The 16,105-nt window shown below is 40.5% G+C and overlaps 1 protein-coding gene across 1 annotated transcript in view; it reads left to right on the forward strand.

The window, feature by feature from the left end:
* Positions 1–16,105, forward strand: part of LOC139282486 (protein kinase C-binding protein NELL1-like) — a 203,036-nt gene that overhangs the window by 154,931 nt on the left and 32,000 nt on the right. Inside the window, exon 14 of the mRNA XM_070902231.1 lies at positions 3,857–3,979. Coding sequence (XP_070758332.1) covers positions 3,857–3,979 — 123 coding nt within the window. The remainder of the gene's footprint in view (positions 1–3,856; positions 3,980–16,105) is intronic.

The following is a 16,105-nucleotide window of genomic DNA, read 5'->3' on the forward strand; positions in this document are numbered from 1 at the left end:
CAGAGACAAATGACGACAACAGCTCATCAATTGGAAAGACACCCCTGCAATCATATTGTCTGAATGATGCAGAGCAGCACAATGTGAACACACAACGCCACAAGTCTGCAGCCAGAGGCAGATGGTATGGTTCTTTTAACATTTTACATGCGTACATCACAGAGGCAGAAACATCAGGTGATGTAGTGGAGACGGACAAAGTCAGGACTTTCACGCTGGAGGCCACTGTTCAAGTCCCATGTGAGACCAAAAGTCAATGTTGACTCATTTTAACTTTTCCTAAACTGAACCAAGTAGTTTGTAGTTTTGCCTAAATCTATATCTAACTGTTAACCACGTGTTTATTATTGTTACCATGAAGATGAAAGTCACCTGACTGAGGTCACCTGACTTCATCCTTTCCTGCATGTCCAACTCCAAACGCGTACACACACGAAACACACACACGAAACACACACACGAAATGTCCTTAAAAGTGGGGTGCTATTTATACGCTATCCCATGAGATCACATTGGTTAATTAATACAATGATGAAAGAAATGCATCGCACTATTTCAGTCATAATTCTACTGTATTTCACTTTATAAATGGTTACATCATATCTTAAATGTGACGCAACAGCATTTGCTTCATAATGCATTTCAAGAATGAAATATTTTTCTTTGTAAGTTGGAAAGGAGGCTGTGACGCACAGGATCAATGAGCATGACGACATGTACGCAACCAAAACACTAAATAAGGACAACAAAAAGGAACACAACAGTCCCAGGCTGAGAGGCAGCACAAACCAGCAGTCCCATGCCAGAAGCCCCTCTCCTGATGCTGGTAAGCCTCCTTTGTATGCACATGCCCAGGCCAGCGGCACCTCGTTGGCCAATCAGGATGAACACCTTACAGCCGTAACAGTTGAGCTGTTGATGGTCTATTCTCAGTACAAAGTCTGAGACCCCTGTGTGTTAGGAGGGATTTATTGCTTATTCAGTTTGGCAGTTTTTCACTTACTCATTATCAATCAACTCAACCGCTGCATCTGTCTGTTTATGCTTCCAACTCTATAATTTCGAATTGGCCAGCAGACATTAAACAGCATTAATAAGCAGTGTTTTGATTGTGTTGCTCTCCCCTCCATCAGCTCACGGCCATTAGCACACTGAATATTTAATCATGTAACTCTTCCTCCATTACTCTACCATTAATGTAGCCTACTTTTCATATCCCTTCACATAAACTCTTACACATCCAACCAGCACTGTTGACATTCACCTCCACGTTATAGATCAACGTGGGGAGGAAATCCTTGGGAAGAGAAAAGCTAAATAATTTCTGCCAGTCGCTTCGGGGCTTCATGAGCACCACTCATTAATTAAGGAGAATGTATTAGTCATGACTCCCACCAAAGCTTTTGCATATTAATGAGGAGTGTGTTTTAGTGTGTCCCCACCTTGTGAGTGGAGGCAGCCTTAGGCCAGGTCCTGACTGGCACTTAAAGACACAGTTCATGGTTTGATGTAAAAAGATACTATAGCGTTATTGTAAATCCCCACTGCAGCATCATGAAAGGTTGCTTTTTTTAATGTATTGTTCATAATCATCTAAAATCATCTTAGATTCTAATTGAAGATGCATTTACTGCAGCTTAATCAGTCTGATAAGCTCAGCAGTGAGAGTTAAATCAATAAACATGTTGGTAATCAATTAATCCCATATTTATAAGCAACAGAGAGATCCACAATTATTATTTCATGTTGTTATAATTATCTTTTTTTTTAAAAATGGATGAATCAGATTTCCATTTTCTCCAATAGCACATTGCCACTTAAGCAGGGTGCCTCAGGTCAGCTCCAGAGCAGCCTCATCAGGGTCTTTCAGTGTGGGACTCACTTGCGAAACATGTAGTATGTCATGTGTGACATATTGACTCTGGTGTGATTAACGTGCTGCAGCAGGCTGATGCAGTGCTGATCAGTGGACAGAAACCAGTCATTGTTATTCTGTATCGAAGACATGATACACTCTCAACACTTATGAATCAGAATGAATGTCTCCAGTGTTGCAGACATGTATTTTACATATCTGTATTTTAACATGTGATGGTGGGAAAAGCATTTGTAGGGGAATATGTACATTTATAGCACATGAACTGACCCCGTCTTTACACTAGTCAAAATATTTTTTTATTTCCGTTATCATTTCAATTGATGAGTTGATGAGTTCTTATATAGTGAAATCTAATTGGCAAACCAGAGAATATTCCAGCCCAAGAGTACTAATCGATTCCAACAGTGATTCAGTTTCACCAATAAAATAAAATATAATGTCCATATAAACTTCTCAAACCATTAATAAAGCATTATGTTATATTTTCTGCTGTCAACTCATACCCACACTATGTTCATATTTTGAAGTATGACCAAATACAAGCGGTTAGTTGCTTATATCTGTCATTTGCGGAGCAGCGTATCATGCTGTCTTTTTAGCCATATTTTGGAAAAATTAAGATTTTTGGAACATATCAGTGGAAAAGCAGATTATGCTGCAGAAGTAGTTTAAGTTTTAAATCCAAGCTACAAACTTTTCTGAGCCACCTCTCAGGCTGCAGGTGGTGAGTTCTTGACACTCAGTTGGGTCTCACTCCAGTTTCCAGCAGAATATTCCCTAAACTTTCTCCACGGTCTTCAGCAGATGCAGTACACCATCAAAGTCTGAGTAAAGATAAGGAAATTTAGCAAACATCTGGAAAGCAAAGCTAAGGTTTTGCTATGCAGCTACACGTGAGCCTTCCTGACTTACACCGTCAGAGCAGTGAGACGGAATCACTGTTTAGTAGAAGGTCTCTTAGTGCTGGTTAATCATGAACCGCCTGCAGCACTAAACCCACCTCTTACTCCCTCTGGCCTCGAGCTAACAGCAAACATCGAAAAGCCAAGAGAACAGTTCATGCTACCCAGCAGAATATAAAACACTGACCCTGAGCATGTGCGGTACATACAGCTCTATGCAGTGTACCATTAGTGAGTCAGTGTTTCATGAATGAAACAAAAGTGGCCGTATTTCCATACTGCTGACCTTGCACTGTTTTCTATAATAAAATAGCCTCTCATTTTTATGATCAGAATTTATCCAGCCCATTTTTTTTGACATGACAGCAGTCCTACTCTCTGCTGTCGGCTTTAGAGGACTTGACTGATGGGATGTTCTTTTCTGCAGTGTGACTGGTTCAGTTTGCATCTGTAGCCAAATCCTTTTAAACAGACAAATCATATATTGTTAACTGCTTTGATCATAATGTTACGTTGTTTTGATGAGTTATAATAACTGGATTGGAAACACACAGATGTACTCTTGTTTATGATTTTGTTCATGTTAAGTGTTGATATATTCCTTGATTTTGTGTCCCTCTAATCACTCCTATCGAAGCCAGCATCATTAGGCTAATTGATGCTGATACTGAGCAATCAGTCAGCACACCTGGCATGTACCAGCTGTTGCTGACCACCTATTAGTGGTTTTAAAGTACAACTAGAAAAAAGAACTGTGCCTTTGTCATTGTTTGAAGTAACCTTTGTGTTACAGAATTCACTTCATATCCATTTTGAACGCGCCAAGCAGAACTGGTGTTTGGAAACATGGACGTTCAGAAAGCTGGCTGTTGACGGGGGAAAAGCTCAGCTGTGGCGTCATGTTCTCAGCCAACTAGCTTGTTGACTGTCCCCTCATCAGTGGAGTTTCCAGGCTGCTCATCTCAAAAAGAAATGAGGATTTTTCCAACAACCTCTCCATCTTTCACACAACAAACACACATATACACACAGCTATCCTGACTGCGGGGTCTCTCTCTCTCTCTCTCTCCCTCAGAGCATGACGAGTGCACCAGCGGCCAAAATTTGTGTGATGAGAACGCCATCTGCACCAACACCATCAGAGGACACCTGTGTACCTGCAAGCCGGGCTACGTGGGCAACGGCACCATCTGCAGAGGTAAGTTCCTGCCCTGGAACAGCCCTCCAGACACATAAACACACACAGACACAGACCCAAACCTTCCTCCACATCCTTTGATGGGGGCTGATCCTCCGCTCTGTAACATCACGGTCGTTGTGGTGCACTCCTCCTTCCCATCACCTAACCAGGCAGCAGCTGCCACAGAGATGATGAAAATTGATGCTGGACCAGTTTCAGCCTGCTTTCCCACATGTGCGCCTCCTCTCCCTCGCTGCTCACCCTGCTCCCTGTTGACCAGTCGCCCCGCCCAGTATCACACAGATGGAGGGTAGGAGGAGGGTGGAAATGAGAGGTGTTTTCGTGAAGTGTGTGTTGTACATACAACAACAACAACAGTACAAACAGTTGAACAATATATATTCAGCCTGCTGCATAGACCTTTTAGTACTCTCCAGCCTAATAGCTAAAGCACTTCTTGGTTGTGTGCTATCATCTTCAGAAAATGACAACAGGGACAGTGGATGATTAAATCAAAGTGGAAAAGAGCCTCAATAAAATAAAATGAATACATCCTGAAATGGATAATCAGCATAGTGCAGCACAGCACAGGCATTCATTTCTCAAACGTTTTTTAGATATCCAGGTAACATCCCAGCTGTTTAAACAGCATTTCAACGGCACATGTATTGAAATGCTGTTAACACCTGCTTCATGTTGAAATATAGTCATTTAAATGCTTTTCAAACAGTAGTTATATTTAACCTAAAAAAACGTTCACTTGTTCAGTCCTTACAGGGAGCCTTTAGTAGGTGGCACACAATGTAGCTGGGCGATGAATCACTTCTTTAATTTACGGAGTTTCAGTTAAATAGTCAGTCTAGTTGTACAAAATGATGTTGTTCAAATGTCAAAGTTTTGCTTTCGTGTGCTTTGTATGTAAAGTTTACCATTTAAACACCGTTATTGTGATCTTGAAATCAATATCGGATGATGATGATGAGACCTACATTAAAATACAAGTAGGTTAAAGCTATTTGAATTTCTCATTACATTTTGTATATTATGCAATATCTGTGCTGGTGTTTTAAATCAACAGCAGGACTGCATAGGTGTGATCCTGTGAAATGTCACTGAAATAGATGCAAATTGACAAAGTGCCGTGCAGGCAATAGGTGCATAAAGAGGCAGTTCCAGTATTTGAACAGAGTGCAGTAGTGCATTTTTGACAGCTGCTGTAGCCGGAGCACAATGGCTTCCAAAATGCAGTGATGAATCAAGCTTTGTATGACCCATACTGATCCATTTCCAGATTTCAGCTTTGGCCAAATGTGTCCAAAAACAGGCCCGCTGCCGTGTAAAGTGAGCTTTGAAAGTTTTGAACACCCTGTTATAACTGAGCGACCTTGATATGTTACTTGGTTTCAGTAGCTTGTCAAAATCAGTGAAGATGTCTTGCCTATAAACAGTGGCTTTTGGCCAGAATTAGCCGTTTTCACTGGCTGGCCAATTCAGAAATGGCATCTTTAATAAACTCTGTGAGCACGTTATTGACTAACAGCAGTCAGTGCTCATTTTTACAACTTGAGTGACTTATTGCTGTTTTATTTTACCAAAATGATGAGGAGAAGCTGCCCTGTGTTAAACACGTCCTTTATCAAACTGATTAATATTGTGAAAAAGATGAAAAAACATTCAATTGCATACATGTTTGTTTACCAGTAACCATGTTTGTTTATGCAGTGGCATTTGTTTCTCTATTGTAGTTCTGTGACCCAATGTTAGTGTTAATGCGACTGAATACATGTGGAGGGCTGTGCAGTTGTTTACATGCCCTCTGACATTATAAGGTGTGTGTGCGCTTGCACGTGCACACGCGACCTTCATTTTTAGACTCCACATTCATCTGTCCAGTCAGCCGTGTACTGTATGAGCTATATTTAACTGTATATTTGCACTGAAGGCTGCCGCCGTGGGACATACGCTGCAGGTTCAGGGCAGATGAAGCAAGACAGTCGATAGCAGTCCATGTAGTGCCCTTATGGAGTCTGAGGAGACTCGTTAGAGCGTTTGCAGCTTCTACAAGCCAGAGGAGCTCCCTGATATACAACAAATATCACTGAGGTCCATCATCAGAGCTAGAAACACGAGTATCATCCAGGGAGGTGGACTCCCCTGTCCACCTCAATATTAACAACCATGTTTACACTAGAGCCAGTGAGATGAAGAGAGGGAAGACACACTGTGTATATTCAATTTTCTAAAGTAACCAGGAAGTCTGAGATGCAATCCTTTTTTTAAGAGACACCTGGCCAAAATGGCAGCATATAATATATGACATTGATATTAGGGTTGTGTTCTTATTTGCAAAGAGTTAGATGGCATATGTTGTTTTTTCCTTTGTTGTTGAAAGCTGAAGCTACTTTAAGGTTTAAGATTCGGTCAGCAAATGTTTGATACTGGATTCAGATTTGATAAAATGTTATTCATGGATTTACAGAACATACAATTCACAACAGTCACAACTAAAGCTTTAAAACAAGACTTGAGGGAGAGGAAACCATGCCCATTTAAGATGATACTGATACAGTGGCCACATTTGATACCGATATGACAATTATACATTTCTAACAGTCTAATTTCCCTTTTCCCTCCATGAAAAAAAATATTTTTTAATCCCCGTAGCACAATACACTGGCACTAGAAGCCAAACTTCTCATATGCAAAACATAAACTGCTGCAGGTACTGGGATTTTGTTTATACAAAGTATAAAATGAGAGAAGTTATATATTATTATTGAGTTATTTAAATGAGAAAATATCTGAAGAATAAATTAGCAACACTAAGAATCTCACCATGCAATCAATCCCACAATTCAGTACTCAAAAAGTAGAGGTTTGATATGCAGCCCTACTCAAGTCTAGTGCTTAATTTGTAAATAAAGAGATCCCTTGAGCTCGCAAGAAGCCCTTTCATGTAATTTTCATGACTGTGTGCTTATGCTTGGCTGCTGTCCAAGAGATAGGAATATCATTAAGCTTAATTGGGCTTTGATTTTCCAAACTACTTAAACATGATCTCAATAAACATCCAGCAAAATATGCTGCATCATGGGATATCAGTCACTGTGAAGGAGGCGATATCACCAGATGAGACCTTTTAGGCAACCTCAGTCCTGGTTTCACCAGCACAGAACAACTGCAGCTTGCGAGCCTTCGACCTCCGCAAAGCGTCATTTTGTTTTTCGTTTGTCTGCCTTAAAATTTTCTAAAACCTGATACGTAGTTCTAGTCACAACCTGCTTGAAAGTCTTTTGAAATTCCAGGTGCAACTTCAAAACCAAAATCTAGTCCACTTAATGCTGCGTTGAGCACCTTTTGAGATACTTTGATCATGTTATTTAACAGAGGTAAGAATTAAATCACGGTTAATGTTGACCCTCTTGCCATGTTCCACCGTGATTTCTCACTCATTAAGTCTTGTTCTGTATCTGCACTGCACCTCATCACCGTGACAACTAATAATGTTGTAATTAGAAGGACAGGACGGAGGAAAGCATGTCAGTCATACCAACGATTAGCAAAGGATAGTGTGTCATATTATGCTGCAAGTGGACGTATATGTGTGTGTGTGTGATAGATGAAGAGTCAGTGCAAGAGGGACAGAGATACATTAAGAAAAGGAAAGCAAGAGGAGGAAAGCGAGGCAAAATGCGACGATAGAGGAAAGAGGCAGAAAATGACAGGAGAAGAGAAAAAAGTAGGTGTTTCCAACTGCACCCACCCCCCTTCTGTAACACAGGCATTAGGATGGGTGGCAGGTGGGAGGCAGGTCTAGGGAGAGATCAATGCAATTTGCAAAGTGCCTTCCACACAGTTTTTGCCTCTGGATCGTCTCCAGGCTCATGCTACACACACACACACACACACACTTGCAGTCAATATACAACCTGATTGTAGCGCTACCTCCACATTTTTCACTCTGAAAGTCACGGTCAATGTGCAAACGATGGAAAAAAAGCAGCTAGCGAGACGAATGTGTCAAACAGTGTTTAGAGTATGAATTATGGAACATAAGTACATGGAAATTACTAAAGGTGGTGGAAAGACTCTTATGTTCACGCTGGAATATGAAATATACTATATGGTAAATGGACACCAGAACAAAGTATGTAGGCGTCTGGACATTACACCCATACGTGATTATTGAACATGTCATTACAAAACCAGGACATTAATCTGCTGCAATAACAGCCTCCACTCTTCTGGAAAGTCTGTCCTCAAGATTTTGGAAACTAGCTGCAGGGATTTGCTCCCATTCTGCCACGAGATCATTCGTGAGGTTTGGCACTGATGTTGGGCGATAAGGTTTTAATTCATCCCAAAGTTGTTGGATGGGGTTGAGGTCAGGGCTCTTTGCAGTGGACAGGCATGTCCACATACTTTTGTCCATATAGTGTAGCTAATGTATGATCATCCAGTATACAGAGACCAGTCATAACAGTGTCATCCTATTCACTGATGATATTTGTCAGGAGCAGGTGAGGATATTCAATACTTTTTAATAATATCATTAAAACTTCCTACGTCTTACCTATCCTATTCTGGCCAATTAGTATTATGTGAGCAGGGAGTTGGAGGAATCTGCCTCTATTTTCCCCTCCCCCCTGAGATCTCATTACCGTGTGATGGCGACACTGTTGGCCAATCGACCTGTGCCTCCCATCTCATTCCCCTCATACATCACCGCCGCCCTCTCAGGAATAAGGGAATTAGTCTGAGTACGACTGCAGCTCCTCAGCCTGTTCCTGCTAATGTTAATAAGGCAAAAAAAAAAGTGTGTTTAGCCAGCCTTGAGCAATGAGTCCATAGTAGACGGGACAAAATCGGGTCTCGGAGCCAGAAGTGTGTGATTAACTTGACGTGTTAAAAGCTAAACAGGTGATGAGCGCCCTTGAGTGACAATGGCTTATTTCCTGTGAAAGTAAACATTTTCTAATTCCACTGCTGCGCTTGGTTTAAAAGAGAGAGCATTTTATTTGCAAAGGTATAATTTGACCTTTTGTATTTGTTGTGACTCAGAGGATGACAAGGACGGCAACAGATGTGGCTTTGCATACTCAATGGTTTTAAAACTCTAAATCTTTCATTTTGTTTTTCAGTAGACCTTAAAGGAAAAATGCTCTCTCAGATCCTTGTCCTCATGAATCACAAATGTTATTTTGTGATGAAGTGTGGACTTATTGTTCCCTCTTCAACTTGCCTGAGCACCTTTTTCATTTGGTGAATACCTACATTTCCTTGAATGCTCAACAACCCCTGTAGAGTGGGACTTTTGGTATTAAGCTGCTATTTAATTGGAAGGAACTACAGAACTGGAGTTTCCTACCCACTGAAAAAACATAATGTCAGATTTGACTCAATTCATTCCCCCCTTTTAGATGTGGGTTAACCCTAACCCACACTTGTGTGACTGACACTGAGACCCGTCATCTGGTTGTCCCGGCATAGTCTTTTGTTAAAAATTACCTCCGTTTTCCTGACAAGCAACCTCGTGTGGTCGTGTGAATAATGGCTGTCCTCTCTCACCTCGCATCTCATTTCCATTACAGGAGAGTAATTATGGCTAATATTGTTGCTACAGCAATGCCATGCCCCTTCAGTGACTGTTAACGACACAGTAGATTTGCCCGCAGTTGATAATATGCAAACAGACAATAGATGGAAGTGCTGCTATTGTAGAGGCTCGTACCTTTCAGCCTGACTGCAGCTTTGGTTTATAAACACAATTTAAGATATTAGGTTTAAAATGACTGTACTCATCTCTGCTTGAGAGATTTTCCAATCCAAACTTACACACAATAACGCTGGAGAAACCCAGCTTGTTAGTGCACTTTGTAATCACATACGTGGCTTGTTATTTAACTCTATATCTGCCGAGTACACAGCTCCTAGCAGGCCTGCAGCTAGCCCCCAGCCTGCCTACTGTGACTGGGATGATTGCAAGGGCACAGGAAGAAAGGCCTCCATCTCAAGAGCCCATTTTACTGCTATTGATTGTCTGGGCTGACAGGAACTGAGAAGAAATGAGGGGTTAAGACTCCATCTATACCTTTACTTACTCTTTCTTCCTCCCCGTCCTCTCTCTTTTTCTCACTACTCCTTTTGTATTGCAATTCTCTTGGGGGGGGGGGGGGGCTACCATTATGTCATCTCCCTCAGAGCACAATAAATAAGCCACAATAGTTGAATCAGAGCACGGCATAAGATTATAGATCAGCATTGTTCCCGCTGCCAGCCTAATGATCAGCAGCCTATTGCAGAGCCTTTTGTCGGCAGCAGAATGAGTGAGCTAATCTTGTTAATGGTCCGTTTCATTCCCTAGGACTGGTTTGTATAGACAAAGGGGTTTTAAATAGAGAGGATTTGAGTAGCGAGTCTAAACGGCGGCGCAGAGGACAAAGGCATTGACTCGTGCTTTTCTCATCTTGCTATCGAAGCTAATCACAGAGAAACCATGTTGCAACCAGCTAACAGCGAGCAATGAAACCCAGGCCAATGTATTCTGAGAAATGGAGGGAGAGGGGGGGGGGTTTGCTGCAGGAAGGGTAAAGGAGAAATGAGACGGGAGGGGTTGTTGGATTCAGCCTTCATTTCCCCTACAAGTCTGAAGCATTTAATTTTCTGTTTACATAATTATTGCTCCCCTTCATCTGTTTTTGATAGGAACAACACATTTAGCAGCTTCTCTGCCGTGTAGTTCTGTGCTAGAGGGCACAGTGTTTTACAACATTTAATTGGGTGAAAACCACAGTATCTGAAGCTATGATTAATTGCAAATGTGAAAGAAAAATGTACAGAGAAAAAAAAAAAACACTGCTTGTTTTTGAAGCTTTGTAGCAATTATCATTTGAGGCAATTATTTTTAGGCTGTGCCCTGCTGTTATATGTAGCTGCTGTGCCCCAAAGAGAAAAACGCTCTCTCGTGTTCGGCTCTATCACATCCACTAATATAATTTAATGCAATTTAAGGCGAAAATCAAGCATTGCTGTCCTCATTTTCTCTCAACCGTGGTGTTTTTTCGTCTTCAATCAGCCTTGTGTCAGTGATACTCAGTTGTGAATCTGTGCAAAGAACACTCGTTGTTTAACGTGGAGATGTTTGTCAGTGATGCAGTACGATACAGAGACGATGGCAAAACCAACCAATACAAACTACGAACTCCTAATAGCAGTACATTCATTTGAGTCTTCGCTACAACGCTGCTATGCCTAAAATAGTACTTTGATATTTAATATTAGCACCGTTCAGAGCTGTAGACTTGAGACACAGACTCAAATAAGACTCAATGTCAATGAAGTCAATGAAATGACATGAGACTTGACTTGGACTTGACTTACTTGAGACTGTGACACTGTATTAGTCAGCATCCAGAAACCTGCAAGACTTCATCTGCATCTCGACTTTCACTCTGCTTATGAAGATGTGCTCTGACAGACCAGATTTGAGATTTACACTCAAAAACAGCTCTGGTGCTGCTACTGCAAATATTACAGGTTAGGTTTTCTGAGTCTGTGTGGAGAGAATGAGAAGCAACAGTCCGAGTTCACATGTATGTATGTGTTTTATGGCTTGCCAGCAGTTTTCACTGTGGAATGTTTTTGAAGACCACCCTGGCTGAGTTGAAATGAACTCTTATCATCCAGAGTGTGTCTGGTTTGGTTCTGTAGATGCATCTTATCAGTGTTTTATGGGGGTTTTTTCGCCCTTTTTCTCTTGCTCTCTGTCTTTTTGTATCCTGTCTTGTTTTTTCTTCATAGCATTAAGGTGAATGTGGGACAGGAAGTGAGGGGAAAGGTGGCTGAATGCCCACTGTTTGTATGTGCACAGCAGAAAACAATGGGACACATGGATGTAGCACTTATCCTTATCACAGATGATGGCCTTAATGGCTGCATGAGATGTCTGAAGCTGTGAAAGTGACTGGGGGGGGGGGGGGGGGGGTCATTAGTTGATACTATAAATTTTCAAAATAAAGAATAACATAGTTTGTGTAAACCTCCTTACGATTAATATTGAAGCACATATTTCAAAACTGAGGAAAGAAATTGTACTGATCAGGCTCTTCATCACTTTCAGATTTTATGCAGTGCTCTGCTTCAGGGCTGGCTCTGTTGAAGTCTTCATATACTGTAAAAGTGAATAAAAAGGAGTGACAACTTCCACCTGATGCATTTTTATTTTCCTTAAAAGGAACAAGTGTACAACACTGGATATGTGTGTAGATGATAGATAATGCATTAGTTTATCTGTTGATAAAGTTGTGCTTAGCATCTCATGTTAGCTTAATTTCTCTTGATGCCTTCTCCCTTGTCCAATCAACTGAAAATTCAAAGAAAACTAATTTTGCTCAGAACCATATTTGTCACCCTTGTCGTTCTCTAAATTATAGTGAATTTAATTTGCAACCTGCAAATTAAATTCACTATAAGTGTAGAAATTCACCTGGTACGTAGCTATGGCGTAAATAAATAAACAAAAAAAAGCCTGCAAAGCCTTCAAACACAGACGGGGTTTCGACTGGGACTGAAAAACACAAAGCCCAGAGGCTCTAGGCTCCAAAACACTTTAGTTCAGATCTTTGGGCCCTGACTGATTTATGACACACACACACACACACACACACACACACACACACACACACACACATAAATAGCAGATAGACAAGTACAGGAAATAACTGCCTTGGTGTAGTCCAATAATGTTTACTCACAGCCTTTTCTGGATATTTTACTTTAAAAAGGCAATCCATTACTTAGAGAGTATAGTAAGTATTCACATCACACTTCTTTTAAGTTAGACATTAGGATTTTATTCAGATTTAAGGAACAAAAATGAGAACTTGACTTACTTTATACTTGAAAACAAAAACATTTAAGTCTCATTCAAGACGTGAGGTGACTCAGTCAAATCTGACCACACGTACACGTTTTTAGATTGTGTAACTTCCTGACGATATCATTATCTCCAATGTCCATCGCAAATAAATGTACAAAAAAAGGACATAGAAAGAATTAAGTGTTGAATAAAGACGCTCCAGATTTTTTAAAACCCCTGCCTTAAAAGGACAAGGTTCCTCTGCCACCAGTTCAATGCACTATTTTTGATATTGATCATCATCATAATGTTGATAATATATATCATATATCATTTTATAAATGTGTCTACTAAAGGTTATTGACCTTTTGTTGTTGTTAATGTCACATATGTCCACTTGAACAAAGATACAAAGAGAAAGACATGCAGTACCTCATCAGCGCAGATGATGGGATCAGCAGTATAGATCCATGAGATGTGTAAGTGTGTGGTGTGGGAAGGTGTTTGGGTGCATGCTTTTGTATGTGTGTGATTATTAGAATCTGATATCCAGGTTTCCGGAGACATTAATTCACCACCAAGAAAGCAGCTGGAAATAAGAAATCGAAATTATTCTTATTCATATGATATTATAGTATGAATGTAAGTGATAAATAAATATACATACACTTTATTGTTCCTTCGAGAGTAGAGTTAATGTATCACGATGCTGCTTAAAGACTACTTTCCACAGACAGACAGACAGAATCCTAAAGTTTACAAGATAGCAGAAAGTGCAAGTAAACATGTTTACCATGTTCACTTTAGTTAGCTTGTTAGCATGCTAACATTTGCTTTTTACAGTGGTGAAAAAGTAGATTTACTCTGAGACATTTATTTGGCAGCTATAGTTACTAGTTACTTTTCAGATTAAAATTTTGAAAACCTATAATAAGCATATAAAATATCATGCACTGAAATTAAACCACCCAACAGTATATACAATAGTAAAATTAAAATGCAGCTTACATGTTACTGCAGTGATATTAATCCAGTAGTATAATGTATTATATTGTAACACTGACAATGCCATCTCTAGAGACCTGCCTCTAGCGGGTATAAAAAGGTTACCAGAGGTCACAGAGGGGAGACACGAGTTAGTGTGTTGACAAAATTAAAGAAATGAAGCAGCAGCCCTCTCCTTTCAGGATGATATGATGGTTTATGATCGCTTCACCTTCCTGTAATACCAGCTGCTGCTTCGCCTGATGGGGCTTCCACCTGCATGAGACACATGCACACACACACGTATGCATATCCAAATCCACTTTGTATCCCCGTCTCATCCGCAGCCTCTTTTAATGCAGATCTCTCAGCTGTCACTTTCATCATCTTTCTTCTCTTATCATCCGTCTATTTCCCCCCTCTCATCCATCCTCCATCTCTGTCTGTCAGGGCAAATGACAGGTCTAGTATTCAGTCACATTTTTAAAGGCCTTTTTGCTTGATATTTATGCTCAGTATCTTTGTAGAGAGTGAATTAGTGTGGACACACAGAGAGCCTTAAAGGGTCAGTAAGGGTCACTTACATACATCTTGTGTATCTTGTCCAAGTTCTGAGATATCCCTCTTACAGCATTGAAAAACGAAGATATAGCTTTTACAACCGTAACAATTATTCCGATTATCCAAAGATGAGGACATCAGTTCTGCAAAGACACACATGCTGTGAGCACTACAAACTAAATTCCATTAATCTCCATCGTATTGGTGCTGAAGCAGAAATCTCACATCTTAAGCTGAATGGATAGATAGTATTTTTGTTTGCATGTGTTTGGTGAACAGACTCTTGATTACACCCATGTTGCAGAAGAATGTAAATACAAAAAGTGTGAATTTTTAGCTAGAAGTGGCAAACTTGAATGTAATGGAGAACCAAAGGAGAGAAAATACCACTCTGGACCAAGAAGCGATCAACAATCTTCACCACAATCTTCCTCATAAAAACAAATTCACATCATGACTCGATGTGATGCATATCCCGCCTCCAGATTCCAGCAACGTGGATCTTGGGTATTTCCACCACTACATCTCGCCTCTCAGCAGTAAACTTCATCTCATCAGTGAAACAGCAGAGGTTGGAGAAAACACTGCTGTCAGCTGCCTACCTGTGTGTGTGTGTGTGTGTGTGTGTCTCAGTAATGGATTCAGATAGAAGGAGTCGCTCGTCCCGCACCGCCCTTGGTTATGAAAGCTCCTCACATCCAGCTGCCAAGGGCGTCCCTGCTCCTCCCATCCTCGCTGCTCTGATAGGTTCATGCCCCCACGACTCTTCCACAGATGAAAATAGATAAAATCATCCAGACGTGGCGTGAACAGCCAGTTAATGTTTGCCACACACTGATTCAGTCGAGGCAGTGAGATGAATATGTTTGTATTTTTATTATTTCATTCAGTTGTTATTCAGCAATTGATTATTTAACATAAAAAAATACCAGAAACCAACAAATCCTCCCCCAACAAAGACATCGGTTTTGGCTTGGGGTTCTTAAACTTATATTCTCCAAACTCTTTTCATATACATACTTCAGCTTCATTTGTACTTAAACCGAGCAAGTTTTCAAACACATAAATGCACCTGCACACCCACACTTAGCAAGAATATATTCTCTATCTAAATGTGAATTTTCTTGTCAACTCAAAGTCACTGCATAGTAAGCAAGTTTATCAACCCTAATTATAACAGTATAAACTATGAACCTGCATGCATTTAGCTACTGGAGGGGAAGAAGAGACAAGGTATGAACACAACACTGACATATTAACACTTATGACAAACTTAGCAAGCAGTTGCTTATTTACATATATTCACTCTCCTTCAAGCGCTGTTTTTGCTCTCCACCAACTCCTGAGAGAAATATTGTTTAGCTGCTAAATGCTCCACTATGTTCACCAGCTAGTTGCTAACTGTGTCTGTCTGCTGTTTGGTGCAGGGCAGGTAGCGAACAGGTGGCTTTTAGAACTTTTTCACTGAAAATAGGTGTCTGCTGTGTCTGGAAGCGCCACTGATTAGAGCAGTGAGAGTGAACCAAAACAATGATCTGAAACTGAAACGCTCTTTAGATAGATAGACACTAAATAGTGATTACAAAGGTAATTTGATTTATGGTCATATTTGACAGCAATCTTGTCCAACAAATCCCTATAACCTCGTAACAAAATAGGTAGTCAATACCTCCCTAAACTACACATATGAATGTTTTCTGATCTGCAACCCCAATCACTAGGAGGGCGTTGTTTCAGCGCCT

The sequence above is a fragment of the Enoplosus armatus genome, chromosome 1 (genome assembly GCF_043641665.1).
Source record: "Enoplosus armatus isolate fEnoArm2 chromosome 1, fEnoArm2.hap1, whole genome shotgun sequence".
NCBI lineage: Eukaryota > Metazoa > Chordata > Actinopteri > Centrarchiformes > Enoplosidae > Enoplosus > Enoplosus armatus.